General features: G+C 43.6%; 1 protein-coding gene across 2 annotated transcripts in view; it reads right to left on the reverse strand.

The window, feature by feature from the left end:
• The window catches only part of LOC127652679 (E3 ubiquitin-protein ligase SMURF2-like), a 99347-nt gene that overhangs the window by 21928 nt on the left and 55117 nt on the right, over nt 1-22302 (reverse strand). For both annotated transcript variants that reach the window (XM_052138973.1, XM_052138972.1), the window contains exons 4-8: nt 16406-16539; nt 5663-5728; nt 3275-3359; nt 3005-3088; nt 228-430 (exon numbers count right to left, since the gene is read on the reverse strand). In XM_052138973.1, the coding sequence (XP_051994933.1) occupies nt 228-430; nt 3005-3088; nt 3275-3359; nt 5663-5728; nt 16406-16539 (572 nt within the window). The remainder of the gene's footprint in view (nt 1-227; nt 431-3004; nt 3089-3274; nt 3360-5662; nt 5729-16405; nt 16540-22302) is intronic.

Genomic DNA, 22302 nt, shown 5'->3' on the forward strand with positions numbered 1-22302 from the left:
ATATTTCAGATAAGTTCCTTTTTCTACAGAACTCAAGAGACATTTTAATTACTTCTGCTGCAGTGCAAATTTCATTTTTCCAGAGCACAACTGTGTGTGTGTGAAACTCACATTGTCAGAGTGCATGTTGCAGAGTGTATTTTTAACCTTTGCAAGCTTGACCATTATTGTGGAAGGATTGATGTGTGTGTGTGTGTGCGTGTGCGCGTTTGTGTGTTTGAACGAACCGTATCCTTCGGGCAGGTCCGGTGGTGTGTGTAGGTGAGTTCTGCTCATGTAATTTCTGTGTCTCTGAGAGCGAACCCTCCGCTCTTGCACGCGCGGGTCATCTGCAGGTACACCCGCCGCCCCGTTGGGCGTCATTATGGGCGTGTTCTCATCCACCAGGCAGCTGAGGGGCCGGCCAGGGCTCGAGTACTCTGAAGCAGGCCTGTGTGTGTGTGAAAGAGGTAGAGTTTATAAGACAGGAATATCTTGATGCTTATTTGTGGTGGTGGTGTAGTGGTCTAAACCACATAACTGGTAAAACTGGTAATCAGAAGGTTGCTGGTTTGATCCCCACAGCCACCACCATTGTGTCCTTGAGCAAGGCACTTAACTCCAGGTTGCTCCGGTGGGATTGTCCCTGTTTTAAGTGCACTGTAAGTGGCTTTGGATAAAAGCATCTGCCAAATGCATAAATGTAAATGTTATTTACGTAACACGCCTTCCTTTAATTTTTTAGTCTTGCTTTATTGTTTAGGCTTAACCCTAACCCTGCTTAACGAAAATTACCCCAGAGTACCACCTAGTGTCCAACCAGCGGTTATTTCTGCGACAAACCGACCAATCAAAATTTGCTCAACCAAGACTCTTCTCATCGACTAAGGTCGACTATTAGGGGGCAGCCCTATTATATAATATGAAAAATACTGTTGAATTTTTCTTTGCATGCCCTCGCTTCAATGTAAAACACGCGTTGAAGTGAGTATAAACATTTGGATGAATATTATCAACAATGAAAGATTTAGATGCAGCAAATCTTCTGCAGATTTTTTTTATTGCAGCTCTACAGGCTACTGTTATATTGCAGAATCAAGCAATGTTAACAAAGCAACAATCGGCACCAATTAATCGGTAAAACCGATATATCGGTCTACCTCTACAATAGCGAGACTTAGTGATTAGAATCTAAGTAACACTGATAATCCAGTGGTTTTAAGTTCAACCACCCTCCACTGCGCTTGAGGGAAGCACTCAACACCTGGTAGCTCCACTGGGATAGTCTCTGTAGTAAAAGTAAAAAAAGTCAAAGCTATGCATTGGAGCACACGGAGCAGCAAACTAACTTTCAACATCACATAGAGTGACAAGTTATAGAGTGCACCCTCTCCAACAAGGTAGTGACATTTCTGTCCTGTTCCAGCTGTCCTGGTCGAATGTAAGTGCTGTTATTGTGATGTGGAAACGTCTAAAAGCAACAACAGCTCAGCCGTGAAGCGGTCGACCACACAAGCTCAGAGAACGAGAACAGAGAGCTGAATCATTTAGTGAATAAACATCGTCTGTTTCAACATTCCCTCAGTTCCACTCAGTTACTGTATCTGAAAGTAATGTCAGCACTAGAATGATATTTCAAGAGCTGCAAGAAATAAGTTACTTCTAGTCAGAATGTGTACACTTGCGCTGTGAATTAGCGGTTTCTGTAAAAATAACAATGCAAAATTCTCAAAAAGGAATCCACAATGGAGTAGCTCCTAAAAATGAGCTAATACTTCAGTATATTCTTTATATGCTATTATTTTAGTAGTTCAGGTTTTCAGGACAGTTCTCATGTTGTTTAAGTGGTGCAGCGGTTAGCACTGTCGCCTCACAGCAAGAAGGTCGTGGGTTCAAACCCTGGTTGCCCCGGCCTTTCTGTGTGGAGTTTGCATGTTCTCCCCGTGTTTGCGTGGGTTCTCTCCGGGTACTCCGGCTTCCTCCCACCATCCAAAAGACATGCAGGCTAGGTTAATTGGTGTCTCCAAAAAAAAAAAAATTTGCCCTAGGTGTGGATGTGGAGGTGAGTGTGAGTATATGTCTGTCTATGTGTGGCCCTGCGATGGACTGGCGACCTGTCCAGGGTGTCCCCTGCCTTTCGCCCAATGTTAGCTGGGATAGGCTCCAGCCCCCCGCGACCCTGTACACAGGATAAGCGGTTGACGATGGATGGATGGATGGATGGTTGAATATTTGGTTAAGTTTGGTCAGTTAAAGTGTAATTTTATCGTTTTTGTTTACAAAAAATAAATAAATTATGATAGATACGACTGAATTCAAATTCATCAAAAGACAAAAATTATGACTTAAATAAACTGTAAAAATGAACAAAGTCATGGAAGAAGTTGACCTGGTATAAACATCTCTTTCAGATGATCCGTTCACAAGTGGACAGCTCTAAACACCGAGGTGAAAAAAGGTTTTGTGAGTCTGTCACTCAAAAACTATTCGGAAGTTGCTGAAAATGCATGTGACCGCATCACATTTATTTATAACTGCGCTCTGATGCATCCTGGAAAACAAAGTTTTGATGGTAACCCTTTACAATAAGGTTCCATTCGTTAACATTTGTTAAGAAACACTACTTGTGATTTAAAAAATGTATTAGTAAATGTTAAAATCAACATTAATGAAGATTAATAAATGCTTTATAAGTACTGTTCATTGTTAGTTCATGTTAACAAATGGAACTTTATTGTGAAGTGTTAATGTTTTGATTTCTAAATGCAAAACCATTTGTATTAAAATGAATAAACATGTAGACCACCATTAAAGGTGTACAAAGGTGCATGTATATCACACAAAAACAAAACTTCTCGGTTACCGATGTCAATGTAAAAATTGCGCTATTTATAGTGAGTCATGATTTATTCCGTGAGTGAAAGTGAAATATTGTACCATATCTCGAATAAAAGAGTCATCATCACATATTTCAACAAAACTATTTGTAATATTACTATTTCAAACAAATGAAACCTGATCCCACCTTGTAGGTCTCTCCCACTGAGTGCTGCGTGTGATATGATTCAGATACTGGATCCGGCCAGACGCAGTTCTTCTCTCTTCCCAGCTGCAGGCCAAAAACAAAAGAGACATTCATCCAGACGAACAAACAGACAGACGTACATGCGCATGTGCGAGCAGGGACAAACACAAGGGGCCTGATAAAAACTTTGGTTGTTACTAATGAGTAGCTATTAAAGTTCAAACATTGTTTAAAATGAATGTTTTCAATTTAAAGAGTTATTTTACTTACCCGTCAGGCAAATCATTGTCGAACAGACGACTGCAGTCTACGACTGGCCCTCCACTGCTTATTCTGTCCCTGGACTGAAGACTTACTGTTGACAGGAGAACACAAACAGAAAGAAATGACACACAAAAAACAAGCTGTTAGATAGGTCCCATCAGTGTCCCATCAGTGTCCGTGCCATGATTTGACTGAAACTATGTAACAGCAATGTCAAGAATATTGTTGCAAGCAGCAATTAGCAGAACCCAGTGAGTATAGGAAGACGAGAAAATGGACTGGTGCTCATGGTTGAGAATTTGACTCTTTTGATTGGGCTTGGATATGTTAAGTGGTTGAATTTCGTCTATGATGTTGCAGCTCAACATTGACACATTGGTACATTAATTTTCCTTGCCAATTACTTTAAGAAAAGTTTTTGCATGCATGTGTACAAGGGTTAGGAAAAATTCTGAATTGGCTCTCTTTTTAATTATTGAGTCGGAATTAGAATTAAATTGGCCACGCCCTACAGGAAGTTGAATTGTAATATGAATTGGAATAACAGGAAATGGAATTTAATTAATTGCAATTCAAAGAAATTAAACAGTCATTTATTTATAAGCCTATTTACTCCCCGATGTATGTGTATATATATATATATATATATATATATATATATACATACATACACTACCATTCAAAGGTTTGGGGTCACTTGAATGAAATGTTTCTCATGATCTTAAAAATCTTTTGATCTGAAGGCGTATGCTTTAATGTTTGAAAAATCGTTTTGTAGACAGAAATATAATTGTGCCACCGTATTAATTTATTTAATTACCAAACAAAAATGTAATTAAAAAAAAAAGTTTTTGAAATGGATGACTTGGACTGAATAATTAAGAAAATCAGCCACTAGGTGCCCAACATAGAGATGGAAACTCCTTCAATACGGTTTAAAAAGCATCCCAGGGTGATACCTCAAGATGTTGGTGGAGAAAATGTCAAGAGTACATTTCTGCAAATTATATGCAAAGTGTGACTACTTTGAAGATGCTAAAATATTACACTTTTGATTTATTTGGGATTTTTTTAGACAAACCATAATTCCCATATTTCCATTTCTATTATTCCATAGTTGTGATGACTTTACTATTACTATAAAATGTAAAAAAAAAAAAAAAGTGACCCTAAACCTTTGAACAGTAGTGTAAATATTTTACTTATTAGACATATTTATCTAATATTATATTACTATGATCTAATACTTCTCTAATATATGACTAATTAAATTGAACACAGCATTCAAAACAGATTTCAATTTTGCCATACAGCACCAGATATGGTCCACTAAAATTCAGACAAATTCATAAATAGATAAACATTTGAATCTATTTCTTGTGTAATATATTGTGTAAATTAAAGCTTTTGGGTAAATCAAGTGATCTTTCACCACGGTCAAGAAAATACAAATGCACTGCGTATAGTGAAATAAGTCAAATACAAAGTTCTGTGTCCATGGAATTTCAAAACATTATTTATTGTATTTTATTATGTCTATTATATTATTAATTCCAAGTAAATGAACTGAACTTTAAAATGTTAACTTAAAATAAAAAAACATGACTAAAATCTGCCATCATTGTAACAATCACCTATTTAGATCAAGTTACTAAGAGTACTTAAAACTTAAGGAGCCTACGACACCTTTTATTGTGTCCAAGAGTGTAAAAAATGGCAAAGATTTCTCTCTTTTGAAAACTCCCAAGAATAATGAAGTTCAAAGTATACTTCAGTTTTCTGTGTGATGCAAATTTGAATGGCATGCGGACACACAGAGTATACAGTACGCTAGCCTTAATTTCTTTTACAATAAAGACAGTGACACATCATGGAACATGCATGTGATGCAAAAGTAACATTATATGACTGATATTAAAACATGGTACTGTTGTTTAACATTAGAGAAATGTTAGAGGGGACAGCATTCAAGTTCTGATGAACGGCTGCTTGTACAATCTGTTATGTGACCATGGGACATGTAACCAAGGGTGCAAATACATCCGCAGCACCCTACACAACTCTGTATGAAGGGACAAGGCAGCTTTTTGAGAGCTCTGGTGTATGAAAAGAAATTAGCTGTGGACTTTCAAAGCGCTACGGAGAAATCATACAATAATGAGTGCGTTTTTCCTCCTTTGCTTCTAAAGAGGGAGGATTTTAAGGCGTTGAATGTAAATGTGTGTGGGTTTAACCATAACGAAATTCCATAACGAAAAGCTTTGAAGTTCTCCAGTGCTAGTGTGACTCATAGGATAAAAAGAAAGATGTGGCAAATAGAGGAAATGTAGGGGCCAAACGAGAGAGCTCTCCAAATTCCTGACAAGTTATTCTCTCTCAAAGCTCCTGACTCACCTACTATCTGTCCCCTCACTGTGTCACTGTCGTTTGGTCCCAACTTGTTGAGGTCCAAACGCTGATCTGTGAATGAAGAGAGAAACCGAGAAAGAAACAAATATGGAAAGGAAAGAGAAAAAAGAGATAATTTGTCATTAGTTCACATGAGAAACCAAAGAGTGTTGGGAAGCTACTTTGAAACTGTAGTTCCCCTTCTGTCGCTCTCTCCACGTTGTGTCAGAGAAGCGACACTAGGGGTCTCTCTTGAGCGCCGATATTCACCTCTGGACTATGAAAAAAGGCCAATGAGAGTTGGCAACCAGTATTTGCATGTCCCGCCCCCGGACATACGGGTATTTAAGCGGCACAAATACGGGAGCCGATGGTCGTGTCTGCAACTGCTGCGTGTACACACCGAGTTCCTGTTATCCCTCTGCTGCATGCTGTTGGATTCTACGGCGCACAACAGCGGCTTTCTCCTGTTTGCACGGCTGTGCATTCCTGCCTCTGGGCGCATCGACAGTGCAGATTTAAAAACTCTCACGAGTTTTTTCCCTAAAAGAGTGATTTTATTTAAAAGAGTAATTTCCTCTAAAAGAGCAAAACACAGCGCCGTTGAACGTCCTTTTAAGGACGCGTCTTTATAAAGATGCCCTTCCGCCCCTGTGTTGTTTTTGGATGCGGTAGAGTGCTCTCCGCTTCTGACGGCCACAGGCGCTGTCTCGTGTGTCTGGGTAGCGATCACACCGAGGCTGCGTTTGTGGATGGTTCATGTTCTCACTGCGAGAACATGACCATGACAACGTTGCGGTCGCGGCTTGCTTACAACCGTGAGCAAGCCACTCCAGCCGCCCCCCGTGTCGCTCCTTCTTCCCACGGGATTGAGGACGATGCGGCTGGCGATGGAGGCGATTTGGGGATGGCAGCGGGTGCAGCTCCGCCGGTATGCCCCTCGGACCACCCGCGCCCGACACGCTCGTTGATTCCTGTCCGTGCTCGAGGTAGCGGTGACTTGCCTCACAGCCAGTCGGCCGACCCTCTTGCGATGGAAGCCGATGAGCTCGCCGCGGCATCGGAGGGCGGGTTATCTGATGCTGAGGACTCCCCTGGGCTGCCGCTTTCGGGCCTGCACGCCCAGGCTGAGGTCGACGCACAGATGACGAACATGCTTTCCCGGGCAGCCGACAGCGTGGGTTTGGACTGGAACCCTCCATCCTCCCCACAACCATCACGGCTCGACGACTGGTTCCTGGGGTCTGGGCGCCGCTCGCAGCCTCGCCCCCCCCCGGTCCCGTTTTTCCCGGAAGTGCATGACGAGCTGACGAAGCCCCGCCGGGTACGTCCAAAAAACCCATCCCCTTGGTGCCCCTAGCACGGAGTTTAGAGGCGTGGCTTTCATTGCCCAACCCGTCACGCTGGCTGCACCGGACCATTCGACTCGGTTACGCAATTCAGTTTGCCAGGTCTCCGCCCCCCTTCGTGGGCGTACATTTTTCCGCAGTACACGGCCAACATGCCCTCTCCCTGCACGAAGAAATCGCCTCCCTTCTATTAAAGGACGCGATAGAGCCTGTCCCTCCACGAAGAAGGGTTTCTACAGCCCTTACTTCGTTGTACCCAAGAAAGGCGGCGGCTTACGACCGATCTTGGACCTACGAGTTTTCAATCGGACCTTGTCCAAACTCCCGTTCAAAATGCTCACCCAGAAACAAATTCTATCTGGCGTCCGGCATCTAGATTGGTTTGCAGCGGTAGACCTGAAGGACGCGTACTTCCACGTCTCAATTCGCCCTCGACACCGCCCCTTTCTAAGGTTCGCGTTCGACGGCCAGGCGTATCAGTACAAAGTCCTCCCCTTCGGCCTGTCTCTGTCCCCTCGCGTCTTCACGAAAGTCGCAGAGGCAGCTCTTGCTCCGCCCGAGAAGCCGGCATACGCATACTCAATTACCTCGACGACTGGCTCATACTGGCCCACTCCCGAGAGTTACTATGCGCACACAGAGACCAGGTGCTCAGCCACCTCAGCCGTTTGGGGTTTCAGGTCAACTGGGAAAAGAGCAAGCTCTCCCGGTCCAGAGCATCTCTTTTCTCGGTCTGGAGTTAGACTCAGTCCCAATGACAGCACGTCTCTCCAACGAGCGTGCTCAGTCAGTGCTGAAATGCCTCGCTTCCTTCAAGCCAGGCGCCATGGTCCCGCTAAAACGCTTCCAACAGCTCCTGGGGCATATGGCATCCTCCGCGGCAGCCGCCGCTGGGGTTGATGCATATGAGACCACTTCAGCACTGGCTCCGGACTCGAGTCCCGAGACGAGCATGGCGCCGCGGCACGCACAACATAAAAGTTACCTCTGCCTGCCGCCAAACCTTCAAACCCTGGACAGACCTCTGCTTCCTAAGGGCAGGAGTACCCTTGCAGCAGGTGTCCCGACGCGTTCTGGTCACAACCGACGCCTCCAAATTGGTTGGGGTGCCGTATGCAACGGGCGCGCAGCCGCAGGCCGGTGGAACCAAGGCCCGTTGCGCTGGCACATCAACTGCCTAGAGCTGCTGGCTGTTTTTCTGGCCCTGAAGAAGTTTCTCCCGTTAATTCGGAACAAACACGTCCTAGTCAGGACAGACAGCACCACGGTCGTAGCCTACATAAACCGCCAAGGCGGAGTACGCTCCCTCCACATGTCACAGCTCGCCCGTCGTCTCCTCCTTTGGAGTCAGCAGCGACTCAAGTCACTGCGTGCCACTCACATCCCCGGCAACCTCAATGTGATAGCGGACGCGCTGTCAAGACAAAGCTTGCCCGGCGGAGAGTGGAGGCTCCACCCCCAGTCGGTCCAGCTGATTTGGGACCGGTTCGGCAAGGCTCAGGTAGACCTGTTTGCCTCCCAAGAAACCTCCCACTGCCCGCTCTGGTATGCCCGGACAGAGGCTCCCCTCGGGGCAGATGCGCTGGCACACAGCTGGCCTGCGGGGCTGCGCAAGTACGCATTTCCCCCAGTGAGCCTTCTTGCACAGGTGCTATGCAAGGTCAGGGAGGACGAGGAGCAAGTCATTCTGGTAGCCCCTTACTGGCCTACCCGGACTTGGTTTTCGGACCTCACGCTCCTCACGACAGCCCCTCCCTGGCGGATTCCCCTGAGGAAGGACCTTCTTTCTCAGGAACGGGGCACGCTCTGGCACCCGCACCCAGACCTCTGGAACCTCCACGTCTGGCCCTTGGACGGGATGCGGAAGATCTAGCCGGCCTACCACCAACCGTCATAGATACAATCAATCAAGCCAGAGCCCACTCTACCAGGCATCTCTACGCTCTAAAGTGGCGTCTGTTTGCGGACTGGTGTTCTTCCCGAGCCGAAGACCCGCAGAAGTGCGCAGTTAGGTCAGTGCTCGTGTTTCTTCAGGAGAGGCTGGAGAGGAGGCTGTCCCCTCCACCCTCAAGGTGTATGTCGCCGCTATCGCTGCCCACCACGACTACGGTAGACGGCAAGTCTCTTGGTAAGCACGACTTAATCGTCAGATTCCTAAAAGGTGCCCGGAGGATAACTCCCTCCCGGCCTAACCTGTTCCCCTCCTGGGATCTCTCGGTCGTCCTTACGGGCCTCCAGAGACCCCCCTTCAAGCCGCTTGACTCAGCTGGACTCAGGGCCCTCTCTCTCAAGACTGCCCTGCTGATCGCGCTCGCTTCCATCAAGAGGGTCGGGGACCTGCATGCGTTCTCTGTTAGCGACGCTTGCCTGGAGTTCGGTCCGGCAGATACTTTCGTGATCCTAAGACCGCGACCGGGCTATGTGCCCAAGGTTCCTACCACCCCTTCAGGGATCAGGTAGTGAACCTGCAAGCGCTGCCCCGGAGGAGGCAGACCCAGCCCTTTCACTGCTGTGTCCAGTACGTGCTTTACGTATTTATCTGGACCGCACACAGAGCACCAGATGCTCTAAGCAGCTCTTCGTCTGCTTTGGGGACAGCAGAAAGGGAATGCTGTCTCCAAGCAGAGACTCGCCCACTGGGTTGTCGACGCCATTTCCCTGGCTTATCACACCCAGGCCGTGCCCCCTTGCGGGTCCGAGCTCACTCCACCAGGAGTGTTAAGGCCCTCATGGGCACTGGCTAGGGGCACTGCCCTAGCAGACATTTGTAGAGCAGCGGGCTGGGCAACACCTAACACTTTTGCGAGATTCTACAATCTCCGAAGTTGAGTCAGTATCGTCCCGTGTTCTCTCAGGTACCGAGCCCGTGAGAACTCGGTGGCACGCCCACGATCTGACCAGGTGAATCGCTTGCACCTAGCTCCTTCCCCTAACCAGGGGAAACAGTCGCCTTCATTCCCAGGAGATCTCAGGTTTGGGACACTGGTCGATTCCTCCCTAGCCCTTGTGGGTCGCAGTTCAGCGGAGGAACTCGCTGACCCAAGCCACTGCGGGTACCGGAAGCTACCCTGTACTGGTATAGGTGCTCCACAGGTAAGGCCTCCTTCGGAGTCCCCCTGTGTGTAACACCACGGTTCTGTCCCCTCTGGCGAGCTGACTCCTGTGTTCCCTTAGGCAGTCATGGCTGCCTCGGCTGCCGTGATGTATGTTCCCCCTCTATAGGCTGGATCCACCACCGCACCGACTTTTCCACAGAGGCCCTAAGCAGGCCTCTGACGGTTTTGCCACTTAAACTTGCCTCCCCTCTCGGGTAGGCGTGGCCTCCGCAGGGTCTTCTCCGCCCTGGATAAGGGCTAAGACCCCCTTCCCTCAATGCGTGTAAGGGCCCCGGCCTAAGTTGCTCTATGCAAGAAACATAGAGAGAAAGAGGCCCGGCCAGGCTTGGCCCGTTCCCAGGTTGGCGGCCAGCACCTTGTTCCCCTTCAGGGTAATGATAAGGAATCCTGATGGCTTAAATGGGGCATTGGGGAAGGGTACGTGCAGCCTGATACAGTTGGTCGTCCTGCACGTAAGAATACCTGCTCGCTCCTGTATCAGCAGTTCACGTACACGGCTCAGTGCATGGCGCTTTTATAAGTGGACCCCTAGTGTCGCTTCTCTGACACAACGTGGAGAGAGCGACAGAAGGGGAACGTCTAGGTTACGCATGTAACCTCCGTTCCCCGATGGAGGGAACGAGACGTTGTGTCTCCCCTGCCATGTCGCTGAGCCGAGCCACTGTTGTGGCCGGACCATTTACGGCTCCTCAGAAAAATCCTGAATGAACTCCCGTATTTGCGCCGCTTAAATACCCGTATGTCCGGGGGCGGGACATGCAAATACTGGTTGCCAACTCTCATTGGCCTTTTTTCATAGTCCAGAGGTGAATATTGGCGCTCAAGAGAGACCCCTAGTGTCGCTTCTCTGACACAACGTCTCGTTCCCTCCATCGGGGAACGGAGGTTACATACGTAACCTAGACGTTTCCAAGTTGGTTCAGTTGATGAACATGCAAGTTCTAGAGAAAACAAACAATTGAAAAGGCGATTGGCTCTTTTAACTGAAAGGCGGGGCTTCCATTCATCCAGCTGCCATATTTTAATGTCTCTGGTTAAACTATAGTCGAGCTAAGTACAGTTGAAGTCAGAAGTTTACTTACACCTTCAAATACATTTAAAATCAGTATTTTACAATTCCTGACATTTAATCATAGAAAACATTCCGTCTTAGGTCAGTTTGGATCACTACGTTATTTTAAGAATGTGAAATGCCAGAATAATAGTAGAGAGAATAATTTATTTCAGCCTTTATATCTTTCTTCACATTCCCAGTGGGTTAGAAGTTTATATACACTTTGTTAGTATTTGGTTGCATTGCCTTTAAATTGTTTAACTTGAGACAAATATTTTTGGTTCCTTCCTCAAGCTTCTCGCAATAGGTTGCTGGAATTTTGGGCCATTCCTCCAGACAGAACTGCTGTAACTGAGTCAGGTTTCGAGGCCTCCTTACTCGCACATGCTTTTTAAGTTCTGCCCACAAATTATCTATCGAACTGAGGTCAGGGCTTTGTGATGGCCACTCCAATACCTTGACTTTGTTGTATTTAATCCAATTTGCCACAACTTTGGAGGTATACTTGGGGTGATTATCCATTTGGAAGACCCATTTGCGACAGAGCTTTAACTTCCTGGCTGATGTCTTGAGATGTTGCTTCAATATATCCACAATAGTTTCCTTCCTCATGATGCATTTATTTTGTGAAGTGCACCAGTCCCTCCAGCAGCAAAGCACCCCCACAACATGATGCTGCCACCCCCATGCTTCACAGTTGGGATGGTGTTCTTCGGCTTGTAAGCCACACCCTTTTTCCTCCAAACATAACGATGGTCATTATGGCAAAACAGTTCAATTTTTGTTTCATCAAACCAGAGGTAACTTCCCCAAAAAGTAAGATCTTTGTCTCCATGTGCACATGCAAACTGTAGTCTGACTTTTTTATGGTGGTTTTGGAGCAGTGGCTCCTTCCTTGTTGAGAAGCCTTTCAGGTTATGTTGATATAGGACTCATTTTACTGTGGATATAGATACTTGTCTACCTGTTTCCTCCAGCATCTTCATCAGGTCCTTTGCTGCTGTTCTGGGATTAATTTGCACTTTTCACACCAAACTACATTCATCTCTAGGAGACAGAATGCATCCTGAGCAGTATGATGGCTGCGTGGTCCCATAGTGTTTATAAGTCTTGAACTGATTTATTTTGATTGTTCCATGATTCAAGCAAAGAGTCATTGAGTTTGAAGGTAAGCCATAAAATGCATCAACAGGTACATCTAAACTGACTCCAATTAGCCTATCAGAAGCTAATTGGCTAATTGACTAAAGGATTGACATAATTTTCTGGAATTTTCCAAGCTGCTTAAAGGCACAGCTAAACTTCTGACCCACTGGAATTGTGATATAGTCAATTAAAAGTGAAACAATCTGTCTGTAAAACATTGTTTAAAAATTACTTATGTCATGCACAAAGTAGATGTCCTAAACGACTTGCCAAAACTATAGTTTGCATCTGAGTCCTATATGACATCTGTGGAGTGGGTAAAAATGAGTTTTAATGACTTCAACCTAAGTGTATATAAACGTCTGACTTATTTAGCTAAACCAAAAGATACAAAAAAAAAGTAGCTAAATTTAATGAAGTTATTTAAAGGGCCAAAATCTTTAATAAACAGTTCATTCCAAACAAACCAATTGACTAAAATGAATCAGACGCTCCTGGCAGGATGCTCAAGAAATGGCACAAGAAGCCAGATAACAGACAAATACAGCCTTTAACATGTGTACGACTGTAGTGGCTGTGTTTTAAAGGGGATAAACTTGAATAGAGAGGATTTTACCATACAGTCTACCAGCTAAAGCACAGCATGCTTATTAAAGCACCACCACTTGAAATAATAATACAAAAACATTATAAAAAAAGAAGGAAAAAATATAGACAAACTAGACTATTCTAGTGGACTATTGTGACCCTTCATTAAAAGTTAAAGGAAAAACAAAGTTTTGAAAAAAGTTGAGCTACTAAAAAATGTTATTAAGTTAGTGGCGTCACTACTTTTTAGTAAGTTGAATCCAAAGACCCTGTGTAATGTCTGCATTACAACCTCTGACTTCCACATTTGAGACTTAAAAACAGCCTAAAACAGTCTCCATTTCATGTCTGAGGTCACACACACTGCAGCACTCTGTGAGTGAGTGTGTGTGCACAGATGCAGCATTATTCCTCTCAGACTGTAGATGTGCTGATAGGAATGAGACGCTTCTAGAATCACGTTGAGTCTCTGTCATTGCCGGAAAGAGAGAGACAGGAATAACAAGTAGCCAGCAGACTTAGAGAGGACACTATCTGTTCTCACTCTCTCTCTCTCTCTCGCTCGCACGCATGCACAAACACACACACACACACACACACACACACACACACACACACACACACACACACACACACAGATCAGGATGCACAGCTAGACTAAACATGACTGGGGGTGCGTTCACCAAAACAAATAAACTCAACATACATTTAAGCTTCTATAACGTTGTAAAACACCTGCAAACAATGATGATGACACTCCAAAAAGGTCAAAATAAGGACATTTAGGTTAAAATACTAACTTTTAACTTATACAACTAACCTACACTGATATTTTGCCCAATACTGAAAAACATTTTAATGTTATGGCTGACAACCAATATGATGGACAGTATTATAAATCTTCTATCCCCCCCAAAAAACCTATCCCAATTTATATTTATTTTGTATATAAGAATATAGTCGTCCATTTTATTGGCATTTAAAAACAAAACAAAATATAAAAACACTAATTTAGGCTGATATTAAATAAGCCACTAATACATTGTGTATTTTTAGTACATTTATTTTAATTGCAAAAAAATCTGTAACACTGGCCAATACCTATATGGTCATTGACAGATCATAAATGTTTTGTAAATGTATTGTAATTTTAAGAAAATCTGTAAATTAGAATAAATAGAATATATACTAACAGATAAACTGAGCAATCGTTTTACTGAGTAAATGTATCGTTAAAACAAATCTGTTTTATTGGGCTATACAGACATAGGCCTAATCACGATACTTTTAATAAATTATAGCCATACAAGAATAATAATAATACAAAATTAGACATCAATATAGTCACCAATACACTGTGCATTTTTTGTAAATGTGTTATAATTTTAAGACAATCTGTAATATTTTGCTGAAATAGGATATAAACAGAGTAATTGTTTTACTGAGCGAGTAAATGTATCGTAAATCAAAAAAGAAAATGGGTATTATTGGCCAATACAGATTTAAACACGTTTTCATTTGCCATTTAAATAAAAAATGTACTAATATTAGCTGATACCAATATAGCATTTTTCACACATTCTTTTGTAATGGTAACACTTCAAAATAAAGTTGTATTTGTTGACATTAGTAAATGTATAAGATATCATGAACTCACAATATATATATTTACATTATTTATTAATCTTGGCTAATTGTTGTGTCATAATGCATTAACGTAAATTAAAACTTTTAATTGAAATGACTAATTTGTGTTCAAATAAACATAAACAAAGTTTAATAAATGTTGTAAAATTATTGTTCATTGTTAGTTCATGTTATGCAGTTAACTAATATTAACAAATACAACCATATTGTAAAGTGTTACCCTAAACACTAATAAGGGAGAATGAGAGAATGAGAAAAGACAGTGAGAGGAACATGATGGTAGAGAGACAGAAGGGTGCAACAGGAAATGGTGAAATGAATCAGTTCCAGCTGTAGGAGCGGCTGAGAGTTTCCTGTGCTTCTCCAGGACAGTGGTCACGCAAGAGGCTTTTTAGGGAAAGTCTGCATTTAAAATAGTGATGCACGATATATCGATAATCATGAAAATAAAATATTTAGATTTTCTTGCCTGCCAAAGCCAGGCTACTGTTGCAGGCCAAACCCATGTGACTCTGTTGATATTATTTTAAAACCTCTTCAACTTATTACGTTGTTTTGGGCTGTTTTTAATCGGGATCATCTACTGTAAATAACGACATACTATTTCACATTTTCTGGTTATGTTTTATGAAGCAATAAACGAAAATGCAACAAAAACATGTATGTTACTAGGGGGCAATAATTTTATTCACGTATTACTTTGTGTAAACAAAATATGGAAAATAACATATTGTTACTTACAGCAAAGGATTGTGATTACAACAAACATAACACAGATCTTGAAATAGTCCTCACTGAGCAACATGAGATAGATTTATAAAACTAGTATGTGAGTGAAACTAATGTGGTTGATGTATTTAAAAGTTAAGACTTTCTAACAATATGACTCATGACTATTCAATCTGTATGATGTTTCTATCTATTTGTATTAACCTAAATAGACTGACTTATGTAGCAGACAGAAATTCAGACCAGAGACCTTAAAAGGATGAGACGGGTCACCTGTATACATATGAAAGGGAACAATTGTAACATTAAATATGGCAGCTGTAATCTCGCTCTATAAGTCAAGAGCCAATTACCCATTTGTTGCTTTGAGCTACAGAAATACAATTTATAATGACATTTTTTTCCTTCTTGACATATTTCCTTTAAATATGCCTATATTTGCATAAAGTTAATTTTGTCATCAATTAGAAGTACACTAGTGTAAAGATCACCTCAAAGCAAACACATGAAATAAAAGCAACACAAATCCAAATTCAATTTCATGCCAAAGGTTGCCCGCTTAACTCATTAAGCCCTTCTAACACACACTTAAAATCTCTAGGAGCCAATTACACACACACAAACACAATCATAGTCTGCCTAAGCCGGTTACACACATTTTGACCTAGGTTTTCTTAGCTAATTATACACACACTAAATGGTTATGTTTCTAAGCCAATCACACACACACACACACACACACACACACACACACACACACACACCACACACACACATGTTGTGTTTCCATGTTTTATGGGGACTTTCCATAGATATAATGGTTTGTATACTGTACAAACTTTATATTCTATCCCCTAAACCTAACCCTACCCCTAAACCTAACCCTCACAGAAAACATTCTGCATTTTTACATTTTCAAAAAACATAATTTAGTATGATTTATAAGCTGTTTTCCTCATGGGGACCGACAAAATGTCCCCACAAGGTCAAACATTTCGGGTTTTACTATCCTTATGGGGACATTTGGTCCCCACAAAGTGATAAATACACGCTCACACACACACACACACACACACACACACACACACACACACACACACACACACACACACACACTTACAGCCTGTGTCTTTGAGTCGGTTAATAGAGTTGGAGAGGAGTCGTACGCAGCCAAGAAATCCCGCCCCCTGTTTCTTATGGATTTTCTTATGGTTCCAAACGCTGATTGTGATGGAGTCCGACTTCCCAATATACCTGAAAAAAGAAAGATGCAAGATCAGACTTAAAACTAGGGCTGTGTCGATATGATTCATTTCAGTATATCGCTATTCTTTTTTGTATCGATACTTCTTTAGATTCTTGTATCGATAATCTTTATTTGTGCATACATATTATTTCCTACAGCTCAATTAGTGAAAATGCAGATCGTCTACGTGTGCAAACCCTAAAACATTCTTAGTGCGTTTAAAACCATTTCTATGAGAGGCGGTACTGGACAAAAGTGAAGTAAACCACACAAGAGACATTGAAATTGGGAAACGAGGACTGGTTTGAATTCAAAACTGGTTCCATTTATTTTTTTAAATACCAGAACCTGAAAGATTTTCATGACTGTTGGTTTCATAAACGGTTCACAACATGCATTTTTCTGCTGATGTGCACACAACAGCGCTTAACAAACAGTGCAACCAGTGTAGTTTTTTTTCTATGCCGCAAGACTTACATCGCTTCCTTGAATGGCTGGTTGAATGAATCAGCTGTTTTTAGTGGATCAAAAAAGAACTGACCCCCAAGTCATTCATTTTGTCATGTCCAACTTTAAAATAAAATAAAAGAAGAATTCTTATTGTCCACTATCCACCAACTTTATCAATGGCGCAGCCACTAAAGTCACTTAAAATAAAATCTTTATTTGTTGCCACATGAGAGAGGCCGGTACAATTTTGTAACACCACCGTCTCTGTTGTCGAATAAATTTGGTTTGTCTGAATATTTTGGCAAGGCGTTAGACAAAACAAAATCTGGGAACAGAAACATCTTCAAAAGTGGACATCAAAAATAGTGATTCTGACAAGAAATGTCCAAGCAAAGTCTGAAATTTGTGTCAGCCAGCCAATAGGATGGAATCCCTAAGCAAATTATCTTGTTTGAACTGAAAACAAATAGAAGAGGTAGATGAAGAAATAGAGAGAAGGCAGAAGAAGGGGTCAGATGAAAGGAACGAGAAGACAAAACTCTACAACGTCGCTTGAATTCTGATCAGAGGGGACCAAACCAAACCCAAACAATCTAAGTTATTCTCTCTGATCTAAAGAAAGTTTATCAAACGTCTAGGGAACAGGGACCAGCTGAAGTCTGAGCTCATAGTAGACCTTATCCAAAACATACTGGAGAGTCTTCATGCCAAATGTTCCTTTTCACAGGACCAGACAAGAGCTTGTAGATGACTAGCATCAATAAGTTACCAAACAAGACCAGAGTGAAAGAGAACATGGAGCAAAAAATTAAAGCCAAAACCCTGTCCTGTCAACATAATAAAATAGGTAATTATGGTTTACCCTGTTTTATTTTTTATTTTATTTCATTTTCTAAGACAATCCTCGAAGCAAAACTGAAAGATTGAACTTTCCCTGCAAACGGCAACTTAAATTCTGTCATCATTTACTCACCCTCATGTTGTTCCAAACCCACATAAGAAACACTGAAGGATATTGATGGTGCCCATTTTCCATTCAATGAAAGTGAATGGTAACTGAGGCCTAACATCTCTTTTTGTATTCCACAGAACAAATAAAAGTCATACAGATTTGGAACAAGAGGGTCAAAGTTGACAGAATATTCATTTTTGGGTGAACTATCTTTCAATCATGGAAAAACGTTTTTGGGGAAAATGTAAAACTTTTGGGCCCCACTATATGCTAAGTTTCAAGGGGGTGAAAAGAAATTCCAATATACTTATTTAGGTTTTAAAGTTTAAGCAAGAACTCTTTCTATTCCCCACCCATTATTCCAGTTTGTGGGGAGGCTATTTTCCGCTTAAAGACGTGACATGTCTGGCTAACTCGACAGCCGGTTGCCGTGGCAACCAAACAAAACGGAGACGTGTGCTTCCTCCTGTTGCCGGCTGTCGGGACGACATGAGAACGGGACAAGTGTTGGAAAATAGCTTGCTCCTTTTGCATTGACCTTCCTCACATCTCACTTCCATTTTTTCGGTCTGTGGGAAAAAAAACAGGCCACCGTTGAGGGAAAGTTTCTATTTTTACTCCACGCTGTGAAACAGTTGATACTCGTAATTCTAGATAAAGCATCTGTTAAATATGAAAGCAGAACTAGATGTGTACAGTACAGCGTGAAAATTAGATTTCAGAGTTTTCAGCCGTGCCAAATTCCATGAAAAATCTAGGAGTCTACAGAGGAGACGACCTAATTCCTCAAAGCCTGAAGATGCGGGAGCTTTACTGATGGGCTGCATTGATCAAGAGATTGGAAGAATTCGTACACCACTCGTTCAAGAAAATCCGCTGGGTTTTTTGGAAAATGCATTACATTGCATGTTAATGGAACAGTTCTCCCAAAATAAAGATATTTTGAATAATGTTCACATTTTACATACAATTACCATCAGACCATTTACCACATGAACAAATAAACTGCCTCAGGACTCCCCCATAGTGCAATAATGTAAATAAATATCTCAAGTATAGGTAAATTCACTTATATTTATTTGTATGTCTGTTTATACTCTTACCTTGATTTATATTCTGTCTCTCACTATAATGTTCTGTGTGCACTTGTTTCTCCTATCACCCAAAACAATTCCTTGTGTACGTGAGAACACTTGGCAATAAAGATCATTCTGACTCTGATTCTGATGACAGTGGTGATGTTTACAGCAAAGCTCAAAAAGGACAAAAATTATGTCTTTTAAATCATCACAGGTTCACACTCAGCTCCTCTATGGAAAATACAAAAGTAATGAAAACTAATCAGATTATGATACTTTCATGTTTTTTCAGTAATGTAAAAGTTCATGTATGTCATAGGTTTCCTGCCAAGTTACTTTTGGTGAATTTCACAGTCTGAAGTAGCTTGAATTCTCCTTCTTGAAATTAGATACTCTAGGGCAAGGGTTTTCAACATATATGATGCAATGGACCACCAAATATGTTGATTGCAAAGGGACCACATTCGCCAGTTTGGGAGAGAGAGGTGCACAAGGTTTTAAGTAAATTTTTATCATTTAAGTTTATGTTTACTGTTCAGCTGGTTCCTGCCTCCTCTTTGCCCGTCCTTATACTGTTACAGTGGTGCCGAAACCTAGGAAGGAGGAGGGATGCACAGTCGCAGAGTCCTCACTGCTGTTTATCCGCCAGGGGAGCAGCCGCGGACGTCTGCCTGGGGACAGAGGAACCGCGACCATCTGCCGAGAAGGGGAGGAGCGATTCTGTCCACCAGGGCTGAAGGACTCGCTGCCATTTGTCGGGAGAGCGCAAACTGGCATCCACCAAAGGGAGGAGGAGCGGTTGAGGACCGGACAAAAGCACATCCGGGAGCTAGCAAGCAAGTTCTTCTCTCGCTCCTCTCTCTCTCTGTGTGTCTCCGCTCACGCTTTCCCTCTTCCCACGCCTCCCCTCGTCTCTAGAAAGGTGTCAGAACACACAGTGTATCGCAGCTGGCAGCGTATGGGGCTGTGTAGCCTCAGACCTGTCAGAGTGCCCATGCTGACATCTGTCCAATACCAAAAGCACATAGAATGGGCACGTGAGTGTCAGAACTGGACCGTGGAACAATGGAAGAAGGTGGCCTGGTCTGATGAATCATGTTTTCTTTTAGATCATGTGGACGTCCAGGTGCGTGTGCATCGTTTAAGAGAAGGGATGGCAGCAGGATGCACTATGGGAAGAAGGCAGGCCGGTGGAGGCAGCGTGATGGTCTGGGCAAAGTTCTGCGGATGAGCATCATGTGGATGTCCCTTTGATACGTACCACCTACGTAAAATTGTTGCAGACCACGTACTGTACACCCCTTCATGGCAACTGTATTACCTGATTTTCTTTTGTAAGTCGCTTTGTATAACAACGTCTGCCAAATGAAAAAATGTTAATGTAAATGATGGCAATGGCCTCTTTCAGCAAGATAATGCACCCTGCCACACTGCAAAACATTTTCAGGAATGGTTTGAGGAACATGACAAAGAGTTCAAGGTGTTGACTTGGCCTCCTATTTCCCCAGATCTCAATCCGACTGAGCATCTATGGGATGTGCTGGACCAACAAGTCCAATCCATGGAGGCTCCATGTAGCAACGTTACAGGAAGGATGGTCAAGGAGGACACAGGAAACGGGGTTCAAATCACTGAAGGTAGGCTTTTTAATTGCTGTCTTACAAATAGCACAGACTCAAACATATGGCACACTGAGTTGCTTTTTGGGCTCTCTCTCTCGACTGGAGGCTCGGAGTCTGCTTTTATGCCGCTCTCCTCGTGCTCACTGGAATTAGAGACAGGTGTTAGGCATAATTTAGCTCAGGTGTAAGCACCCTTACCGCTTTCCTCTCCCGGACGGGCGCTTGACCACGCCCCCGCTGCCACATACCCCAACCGCCCGACTCAGGCCGGGGCGCCATCCTGTCTACCACTCCCCCCCCATTTCTGGAGAGAAAGTCGGCGACAGCCATCTGCACCCCCGGTCTGTGGACCACCTTGAATTTAAAGGGCTGGAGGGCCAGATACCAACGGGTGATCCGGGTGTTAGTATATTTCATGCGATGGAGCCACTGCAGTGGGGCGTGATCCGAGCAGAGGGTGAAGGCCCGCCCCAGCAGGTAGTAACGGAGGGTGAGGACCGCCCACTTGATGACCAAACACTCCTTTTCCACGGTGCTGTACTTAGTCTCCCTTAAGGAGAGCTTATGGCTAATGTACAGCACCGGGCGCTCCTCCCCCTCCACCACCTGCAAGAGTACGGCCCCCAGCCCTCTGTCTGAAGCGTCCGTCTGTAATACAAAAGGGAGAGAGAAATCAGGTGCATGAAGAAGTGGCCCCCCACAAAGTGCGGCTTTAATCTGCATAAACGCCTGTTGGCAATGCTCCGACCATTGAACCGGATCTGGAGCCCCCTTTTTAGTGAGGTCAGTCAGCGGGCTGGTGACGTCCGAATAATTAGGCACAAACCTCCTATAATAGCCAGCCAGCCCCAGGAATTGCCTCACCCCCTTTTTGGTCTTGGGTCTAGGGCAAGTCGCAATCGCCTGCGGTTTTGTCAATTTGGGGACGCACCTGGCCATGTCCCAAGTGGAACCCCAGATACCGTACCTCCACACGCCCAATCGCGCACTTCTTAGGGTTTGCCGTGAGCCCCGCCCGCCGCAGCGATCTCAGGACGGCCCTCAGATGTTGCATGTGCCGCTGCCAATCATTGCTATAAATGACAATATCATCTAAATAGGCAGCGGCGTACGCGGTGTGAGGTCTGAGGATTCGATCCATGAGTCGTTGAAACGTGGCTGGTGCTCCAAACAAACCGAAAGGAAGCGTCACAAATTGGTGTAATCCAAACGGTGTAGTGAAGGCTGTTTTCTCACGGGACATTGGTGTCAAGGGGATCTGCCAATAACCCTTTGTTAAATCCAAGGTCGAATAAAATCGAGCAGTACCTAACCGATCGAGCAGTTCATCAACACGGGGCATTGGGTACGTGTCAAATTTAGACACCGCGTTGACTTTTCTGTAATCCACACAGAATCGAACAGACCCATCACTCTTGGGAACAAGAACAACCGGGCTGGACCAATCACTGTGGGATTCCTCTATTACGCCCATATCAAGCATCGCATCTAATTCCTCCCGTACTATTTTCTTTTTATGTTCGGGTAAGCGATAGGGGCGGCAACGCACCACCGCACCGGCTCGGTCTCGATGTGGTGCTGTATGATGTCTGTACGGCTCGGTAGAGGGGAAAACACATCCGCAAATTCCTTTTGTAATTTGGTAACCTCTGTGAGTTGACGCGGTGA

The sequence above is a fragment of the Xyrauchen texanus genome, chromosome 12 (genome assembly GCF_025860055.1).
Source record: "Xyrauchen texanus isolate HMW12.3.18 chromosome 12, RBS_HiC_50CHRs, whole genome shotgun sequence".
NCBI classification, from domain to species: domain Eukaryota; kingdom Metazoa; phylum Chordata; class Actinopteri; order Cypriniformes; family Catostomidae; genus Xyrauchen; species Xyrauchen texanus.